The sequence below is a fragment of the Pituophis catenifer genome, unplaced genomic scaffold (assembly GCF_029215685.1).
Source record: "Pituophis catenifer annectens isolate HBS135680 unplaced genomic scaffold, rPitCat1.0.hap2 SCAF_2, whole genome shotgun sequence".
In the NCBI taxonomy this organism is placed as follows: Eukaryota; Metazoa; Chordata; class Lepidosauria; order Squamata; family Colubridae; genus Pituophis; species Pituophis catenifer.
In genome coordinates, this window is record NW_027256882.1 from 150,978,899 (window position 1) to 150,988,463 (window position 9,565).

Consider the following 9,565-nt stretch of genomic DNA (forward strand, 5'->3'; position numbering starts at 1 on the left):
ACTGCGGTGAGCAGATTAACCCAGTTAGGCTGAAGGAGAAACTACTCTCAATCATTTGGCATGTTGCGGTCAACAACCCATTTGTATTCCTGGGAGAGAGAGAGAGAGAGAGGGAGAAAAGGCTCGTCTTTACTCGCCCCCCAAAAGGGGGAGCAGTTTGGGCTTAGGGGGAACAGAGGAGAAAGCAAGGGAAAGTAGGGAAGGCGCGCTCCGGTTTCACGCCGGCCGATCGCTCCCTTTCCCGAAGGCGAAGGGTTAAGAGAAAAGGGGCGGGAAGGCGGAGAGGGGCGCTGGCTCGGCCGTGCCCGGGATAGGCGACTGTCTGCAGCGAGCGCCAAAGAACGCGCCGCCGGGGCTCGAGTTTCAGCGGGGCTCGGCCACAAGGGTAGGTGTCAGAGACACGTGGCTCCTGGTAAATGAGATGTCAAAGCGGCAACCACCCCCGCCCTCTCCTCCCAGCCTGGGGCCCGCCTCCCGCCGCCGTCTCTCCGAAGGCGTCTGCCCCGAGCCTTCCCATGGGGGCGACGGAGAAGCGAGCAAACAAGCAACCAGCGCGCTTTCTAGAGTTTTTCTCCCGCTCCCGAGTGGAGCAGAGCGGAGCGGGCTGGCTGGGGGGGAGTCACGCCGATCCACCCCGGCGGGACTTGCTTCCAAGGAAGGTGGATCTGCTGGGGAAAAAAAGGGGGTGCGCCTTCCTTCCCCTTTCAAGTCGCCCCGATTCCCCGCACGCCGCCTCCGCGGCTCCGGCCAGCGTCCCCCCTCCCCTCCCCTCCCCAAACCGCGCCCCACAGAATCCAAGGAGGGTTTGATCTTTTAGTGGTTGATTTTAATTTTGAGCTGAACTTTCGACTACAAGGGAATGAATATAAAGAATAAATAGCAAACTCTCTTCCACGCACAGAAGATGAAAAGACGGTCCAAAGGAAAAGAAACAACACCACCAAACCCGCTATGTACACAACAGTAACAACGTGTCTTAACCTTTAGTCATCGTATCGTTTTAAAGTCATAATCTCGGAAGTCCGTTAAAAAAAAAAAAGAAATGCACAACGCAAATCACTCGAAAACGTTGTTCCCTAAAGAATGGAAAATATTTCCATTTATAATAAAAAAACCGTTTTATGTTAAAAGTCCTCTGTTCTTTTTTTTAAAAAAAAAAGTATTTGCAAAAAAAAAAAAAAAAAGCCCCAAAGGTTTGAGGAGCGTTTGTTTATAAATCCTCCAAACGCTTTTTTTTTTTTTCCTGGAATATAAATTAAAGACGGGGAGGTGGGTGGAGAAAACTTCAATTTGCGATGATCCGAGCGAATCTACTCTCTTAAAAGTACAGCAGACGAGAAGAGTTCGCGGTGTAACACTGACCTGCTTTTCGGAGGCGTTTGGGTGGTCTGCAGGGCAGGGGGGTCCGGTGCGCGCAAGGACTCTTCTCTCCCAGGTCTTTGGTGACGCACGCACGCCCGTCTTTAACACAAAAGCAAAAAAGTTGCCTGTCTTGCACGCAACCCGGACCGGTGCAACGTTTTCAACCGGGCAGGCCAAACGTCCATCCTCCTTTTAGGCTTCGTAGCGTTTTGAAGCCGACCAAAACCCGGCTTCGCGGCCGGGATGGTTCGGTGAGAAAAAGAGGCGCGGTGTTATACTTGGCTTGCTTGTTTTGTACGGGACGTTGGCGGTGACCGGAGCGGAGGGCACGCGCTGCTCCCCCCCCCGTCCGCCCTAGCAGGAGCATTTGCACTCGGAAATGATCGGGTACTGGATGGGGATCCACGTGCAACGCTGCCCCCCGCGGCGCTGGCACCTCCACCGCAAAATGGTCAGATGCACGGATTTGGCCGGCTTGCAAATCATGCCTTCCGGGACGGAGCAAGAGCGCTTGCTGAAACAGCTGCCCACCTTCACGTAGCGAGGCCAGAAGCGGCTGCCGAGGTCGTTCCACGTGTAGAGGACCGGGCAGAAAGTGTGCGACCACAGCCAGAGCTGCAGCTTCCGACGGAGTTTCTTGCTCAGCCGGTGCTTCTTGCTAGCCTGGAGACCCCCGTCGTAAAACTCCAGACCTTTGATCTCGCTGGGCATCGCTCCGGAGGGTCTCTGCCTCAGCAGCAGGTCCAGCTGGGCTAGGTCGTCCCCGCCGAGACGATCCTCGGACAAGGAGACTGCCATGAAGCTCGGGTCGAAGTGGGTACCCAGCAGGGTCCTCAGCAACGTGTCGTTCAGGTCCTTCTCCTTGGGATCGAAGATAGGGTCCGGGTGCTCGATTAGATCCACCAGGGGCAAGTTGTCGCTGGGGGCCGGTCGGATGTGGAGGTAGTGCTGGCAAGCGCCCTGTTCCAGTCGGAAACCTAGGAGAACCGCCAACGCGTAAAGCCTCACCAGCCACTGAAGGTGATCCATGCTCGGAGAGAGAGAGGGAGAGGGATGGATGGAGGGGAAAAGGAAAGGGGAAAGGGTTCACCCAGAAGCGGGCCTGAGCAGAGGCATCGGCCGGAGAAGGGAAGGTGAGGTTATCCAAGCAAGGAGGGGTAGGAGAGGAGGGTCTTCCCCTGCCACTTGCCTTCAGAGGCTGCAGCCTCCTTGCCCAAACGCCTTTCCTCGGGTCCGGTGAGTAGGCAACAGCAGCAAAAAATCAAAAAACCAGCACCGTTTAGAAGTAAGTAATACTGATCGAGAAAGTCCACAGCCCCGTGCAGAAAATCAGAAGCCTGGGGTGCCCCATGCAATTGTTCTGGCTCCGGATTTCGGGGGCTTGCGCTCAGCAGAAGAGACCTCTGCAAACTTCCATTCGGCTCCCGTCTCTTTGCAGTTTGCAACAGCCGCCGCCGCCGCCACGCACGTTGGCACCAGTTAGTCTGCTGCGCGGAGATCCAGCGTCTTTAAATTTCCTGCACTTTCTGTTCCATCACTATGGAAACCACCGACTCGCTCTTTTCAGGCACTTCTCCTTAAAAGAGGAAACTCGTGGGCGTGGGGACGGGAGGGGGGGGGGAAGGCAAAGGCGATCTGGTACTCCCGAAGTCCCGGAGGCAAATCGCTCAGTCGGTTGCTCCAGCCACCCCAGCCGAAGGGAAGTAAGGTGGGGTGGGTGGGCAGCCTCTTTCTCCCTGGCGAGCTTCAAGCTGGGGAAGTGATGCTCTTTTGCAGAAGCCTCTTCAGTTGCTTCTCCGTAGCAAAAAGAGAACTATCCGAGGTGGCTTGGCCACTGCTCCATCGGGCACGCTCCTAAACTGCGCTGGGTTATGAGTTAGAAGGCGGCCTTGCAGCCAGCTTTTATACTCCGCGAGGTCGGCTCCAGCGGACAAGCAAGCCTGTGCAACCTTGCAAGGCACCGCGTCGCTCCGTGTGCATCGTCCGGGACTGGCTTCTTTCTAGCCGCTCACGCCCTCTTTTTTTTTTTTTTTTTTTTACTTTGGCCGCTCAAACTCGCTCACCTCGTGCCTTTCCCCCCCTAGGATTGCCCTGGTACCTGGTTGCCGCTGCATTTATTTGCGCGGCTCCACGCTTGAGCCCGTGATGTAATTCTAGTTGGCTTCTAACTCAAGAAGGGCTCTGCAAACGCCTCCTTTCTCCAAGCGTGAAATTGCTGGCTAATGCTAAGTCAAGGGGCGGGGGGGGGAGAGAGAAGGGGGGAGCAGGAGGGTAGCCCGCCCTCTGCTGGCGGCCTCTTGAGCTCGCATCCCTCTCTGCTTTTTCCTCGCGGGTTCACACACAGAATAAAGTAAATGAGAGTTGCAAACCGAAGACAACATTGTTGCCTGGATATTGTGGCAAGGTAGTGTCACTTTAGAGCAGGGGTGGGCAACTGTGGCCCTTTTACAACCTGTGGACTTCAACTCCCAGAATTCCTGAGACAGCCAAGTTGGCTCATGAATTCTGGGAGTTGAAGTCCACAGGTTGTAAAAGAGCCACAGTTGCCCACCCCTGCTTTAGAGCATCAAGAAGCTTTTCTTAAGCAATTCCATCTATTTAAGGTTTTAATGTACCATTTAAAACAGCTTGATTTAACAAAGGTATAGTGAAACTGTTCACTTTTTTTGCCACATTGGGACTGCTTGTTTTTAAATGGGCAGCCATACAAATCCTTGGAGTGAGTGAATGAACGAACGAATGAACAAACGAACGAATGAATGAATGTTCAATCTTGTGTGAACTTCACATATACATCATGCAGTTTTCCTGGAAAGGGTGTGCTATTGCGTACTTCCTTAATGCAGATTTTTTTGGATTGACTGGTTGAGCTGATAGACCTGGGATTTCTGCACTAACTAGGCCTGATCCTGCTTAACTTTACAAGGTCAGCTAGATGCTGTCACCTTGCTGTCTACAAATGCTGTCCTGAACAGTCATGTTTTCAGAGCTGTTTGGAAGCACAATCAGGATGGGGTGATCTGAATACGCAGGGGTAGGTTTTTCCAAAGGGAAGTGTCCTACTTGAGTCCTTCAGCTCTGGGTTCCTTGCAGATGGCATTTCCTCCGTGGTTGGCCCCTCAGTACTATTGCTGATCTCAGAGGGTGGCAGGTTTAACCCAGAAAAAGCAGTTGGAGAGATATCCAATCCCTGGGTTAAATATGTATTTAAGTATGAAATTGCACCTGGGCCACAGTGAAGTGGCAACTAATGCAATGCTTGTCGTAGAGTTGTTACACGAGTGACCCTCTGTGCGCCATAAATATCAGGGCCAACGCATGTTAAACCAGCTTCTAAATTGTCCTTGTGGTCAGCTCCATGCAATGTGAAATGCATTTGACTTGTGAGCAAAGCCCTTAGTTCCAAAAATGTTTGCAACTGATGCACAAGAGGTCGTTGTGTGTAACAAAATAAAATCGGGTAGCCACCAGCATCTGCCACCGGACTTCCTATGGATTGGAATGACTGTAAAAACATTTTGATTCCTGATTCTTTCAAAATCCCTGTTCCAAAAATCAAACTTTTCTGCAAGGCCTTTGAATCAACTTTTTGATTTTCATGCCATACCATACCTCTATAAGGCCTGTAACTGAATCTAAATCCACGTAAGTGAAAGAATAATATATATCGTACTCTTTTTTTCCCTCCAGGTCTCCCAGGACTTTCCTTCCAGGTATGCCATGAAAGGAATTTAAAATTTGATTTTCTTCAGAGCACGAATCTGATCACTTATAGTTGTGCAGGCATGGCATCATGTAAACATATCAATAAATGCATGGGAAGCAATCTTTCCCAATCTGGATGCCTGCTGGATGTACGAATGTAAACTATCCGCATTCAATACCAATGTGGCCATTACTCAGAATTCTGGGATTTGTGGTCTACTTACTATTTGACGGTTGCCAAAGTTGTGGAAGGTTGATCTAAAATATACTGTTGATTTTAGAAGGTAAGTTCAAGTTCAAATCCAGCTACAAAGCTGATGGAGGATGTTGGAGAGGATCATTTTCCTTCAGGGTAATTACCTGTGAGTAGGATAGAGTGAGATTATAACATCTGATGTGGTCTTCATAACCCTCTGGAGACAGATAGAAAAAATTGTTATTTTCTGCTAAAACATATTTAATTAAATTCCCCACTTTCTCAGATTGAAAGACAGTTCGGGCCAGTCCCCGTTATTATCTTTCTTCTTGCTAGTAGAGTGGCTTACTACCAATAATATTTCAAATGCCAAGAGTTTAAAGCACATTTAGAAAAAGGCTAGGAAAAAAGGGGGAAATATCCAGTTTTGTTCCAGAAAAGCTTGAGCAATTCCAAATGTTCATTCTTCGGCCTTAATAGAATATGGGAATTTCTATAAGGGGTGGGGAGGTGGGGGGGGGCTTGTTGCAGATATGAAAAAGTTAGTAATGTGCATTAAACCACTTTGGAGATATTCTGGGCTGCCCAATTTAGCCAAACATGATCAAGTTCCTACTAAAATTTGAGAAGCAATCGGGATACATAGAGAAATGCAGAGATTTTCCTCCAAGCGCACACTGTTAAAAAAAAAGAAAGAAAAAAGGAAACGGAAGAAGAGTTTTTGTGATTGACAGTTCCCAAGCAGCGAACAATATCACCAAGGCCTTCTTCCAGGTGTAAAGTGCTTGCTTTTATGGCATTTATGTTTGCAAGAGTTAACTACAGCCCTGATGAATTGGACAGGTTTTGAAAATTAGGAGTTTGTTGCTTCCAGAGGGCACATCTGCACAGATTCCTTACACTGGTAGTCCTGCTCTGTGTGCTGTGACCTGTATTGTGAGATCAGCCAGATGTTCGGCTACTGAAACGGTGTTTTCTGTCTTATGGTTCAGATCCCTCCATGTAGTCAATGTGGGGCACACTAATGCCCGAAGGAGAGGTATCTTGCTTTAATCTGTTCTGGGTAGGGATCTAGTGCTCCCTTCCAGCTGTGCTGTAGTTCTGGATTGTCTCCTTCTCTTCAGTACACTGAACACTGTTCCTGCTGCTCATTCTTGTTTTGCCAGATCAAACCACAGTATTAGTCTCCCCCTCCCTTTTTTTTAAAAAAAATGGTATTTTGGATGAGCAATTATCTTGCTGTGCTTTGAACACACAGCGAGACAATCATATCAAGCTCTTGGTATGTATACCAACCTCTTATGCCAGGATCCCCTAATTATCAAATGCTACACGAGGGTTGTGCTTAGCCAGTTTACACAAACTTTCTAATTACCATGTCAATAAAGATTCTCAGCCATCCAGGTAGAGTTTTCTGGAAGTTGTGTTATGGCAACTGGACTTCTTTTCTTGTTAGTCTGAAATGTTTTGCTGCTTAGCCAAAGTAGCTTCTTCAGTCTGAGCAAATGGTTAGCCAGCCTACGTACACATAGCAAGCGGGTGGAATTCATGGTAGATGCCATAAATCTTCAGCAGCACCATGCACAAGTGATGGGAGGACCCCACATATGTCCTTCAGGGCGGTTTCATTTCTCACCTAATCTGAAAAGGTTTGTTAGGTGAGTAGGCAGAGAGTCCAATTACTGCATAGACACAGATATGGAGCTCCACACATAACCAACCTTACTCCAGATGCATCAACAAATACACAGGGGCCAAGGAGAGATGGGCCACCTGCTTTTCTCATTGCATCAGTGTCTGTCTTCACACACTGCATTGATTCAGTTGGAGCGCTGTCCACCTGACCGTAGGTGTCATTGAATAGCACATCTAAAAGAATTGCACGAAAATCGGTGTGCCAATTGGAGATGATCCTGATGAGGTTGGCTCCGAAACCAGCAGTGCCCTTTACTCTGATGTGTGCTATAGGTGTACAGCAGTGCAGAGCCCACTTCAATGTGTGACATGAGATAGCAAAGGGAGTAGCAAAGATTAGGGCAGGTTAGCACCCTGCCAGCTTCAGCAAAGGATGACAGGAGGGATCCATAGATGTGTGAATTTGGCTTGACTTACTCAGAGGTTCTAGTTTAAAACTAAGGCGTTCCAGGTTAAAATGTGAGGCCTCAGTTACGTCAGAAGTTCCAGTCGTCTACACCAGTGGCTTCCAACCTTCTGGCCACCAGGAACTGGTTCCACCGAGGGCGTTCTTTCTGTGGACCAGTGGAGCATGGTTTCATGTGGTGCCTGGATCCCATTGTGTGCATGGATGGGCTTTGCTCGCTTGCATGGATTGGTTCCTGGCAGGCTTTGGACCAGTGCTGATCCACGACCTGAGGTTTGGGAATCCCTGGTCTACGCAGTTAATCATTTCTTGTCTCTGTACAAATGCAACTACTTGATCTAATTTTTTTTTTTTAACATGGACAGTTTTGTGTATAGAGAGAAATTTAAAAATATCTTAAGTTGCCCCAGGTTTGGGGCAATAGTTCATTGCCTTCATGGTCATTCAAGTGAAAAATAATTTTGAAATGTATGCACCAGTGGTGGAATTCAAATTTTTTTACTACCGGTTCTGTGGGCGTGGCTTGGTGGGTATGGTGTGGCTTGGTGGGCGTGGCTTGGTGGCTGTGGCAGGGGAAGGATACTGCAAAATCTCCATTCCAACCCCATTCCTGGGGGAAGGATACTGCAAAATCTCCATTCCCACCCCACTCCTGGAAGAAGGATACTGCAAAATCCCCATTCCCTCCCCAGTCCTGGGGGAAGGATATTGCAAATCTCCATTCCCACCCCACTCTGGGGCCAGCAAGAGGTGGTATTTGCCGGTTCTCCGAACTACTCAAAATTTCTGTTACCATTTCTCCAGAACCTGTCAGAACCTGCTGAATTTCACCCCTGGCATGCACCCAAATTAAATGCATGTATAAGAAAAGTGTATATAAATAAATGTATACACGAACCTTGTACATATCAGTCGAATAAGCCCATGCACTGAAATAAACCTGACAACGAGACTAATGCAGTCTGAGACTTGGACTAATGCAAAAGCTGCTTTTTATATTGTTAGATATTCTGTTATTTTGTATATAGTATAAGTAATACTACAAACTTCTTGCAAGCTCATATGCAGAAAAGAATATTTGGGTGTCTGTAATCTTGACCTTGAGAGCCAGTTTGGTGCAATGATTTAAGACAGGAGTCCCCAGCCCTCAGTCCATGAACCATCACCGGTCTGTGGCATGCCAGAAACTGGTCTGCGCAAACAAGCAAAGCCCCATCCATGGGATGCAGGCAGCACACAAAACCACGCCCCCTCCAGTCCGTGGAAAAACCCCTCCATGGAACCAGACCCCGGTGCCCCAAAGGTTGGGGGCCACTGATTTAAGACACCAGGCTAGAAACCAAGAGTGTGAGTTCTAATCTTGCCTTAGGCATAAAGCCAGCTGGATGACCTTGGGCCAGTCTCTCTCTCAGCCCTAGGAAGTAGGCAATGGCAACCACTTCTGAAATCTTGACAAGTAAACTGCAGGGACTTATCAAGGCAGTTGCCAGGAATCAAGACCGACTCAAAGACATATTCACCCAATCTTGATTTCTTTTCCCCTTTGGATTTTTGCCATTCACATCCCTACGCTATCATTTTCCAAATAAGCTATGGGCAGTCTTCCTTAAAACGACGTCTGATATTTTCTGTGGATTATGGGGGTTTCTTCATGTTTTATCTTAATGGTTACTTCTGATTTGAGCTGGATTTTTCCAGTGAAAATGAAATCCTGTGTTTCACAAAGTAGTACTAGAGGTAGTGCTGGAAATAGGCATTGTTTCTCTGATATTACTTCTTCGATCTTCACATTATCCTGCAAAATTGTTATGGGATATTATATACCATCCTCTTTTAATGACCCTATAATCCCTTGCAGGGTGGAGTTTGGGCAACTGAATGGAGCTAGTATTTACTGGCCGGATGCCCTTCCTGTTGTCAGTGTGGAGTTATGGGATATTATATGTTATAGGATATTATATATATATATATATATATATATATATGGAAATATAAGTGCATAGATACAGTAGTAGATAGAGTAATTAATAGGAGTTTTCTTCAGATATAGCTACACTGAGTTGGCTTCTAAAATCCATAACAGTCAAAATAGCGGTTCAGCTGTTAAAAAGTTAGAGCTCAAGGCCAAACTATATATTAAATTTATATGTATTTATTATTTTTTTGCTTCTAAAACAGCTGCCTGGTATTGGGGAGGGGAG

General features: G+C 47.7%; 1 protein-coding gene across 1 annotated transcript; it reads right to left on the reverse strand.

The window, feature by feature from the left end:
• Positions 1-1,716: 1,716 nt before the first annotated feature.
• On the reverse strand, positions 1,717-2,391 carry NOG (noggin). The gene has a single exon (XM_070934818.1). It carries the CDS (start codon positions 2,389-2,391, stop codon positions 1,717-1,719), a length of 675 nt encoding a protein of 224 aa, XP_070790919.1.
• Between the last annotated feature and the right edge of the window lie 7,174 nt (positions 2,392-9,565).

Coding starts and splice junctions, on each gene's coding strand:
- NOG (XM_070934818.1), bottom strand. CDS start 2,391: ATGGATCACCTTCAGTGGCTGGTGAGGCTTTACGCGTTGGCGGTTCTC.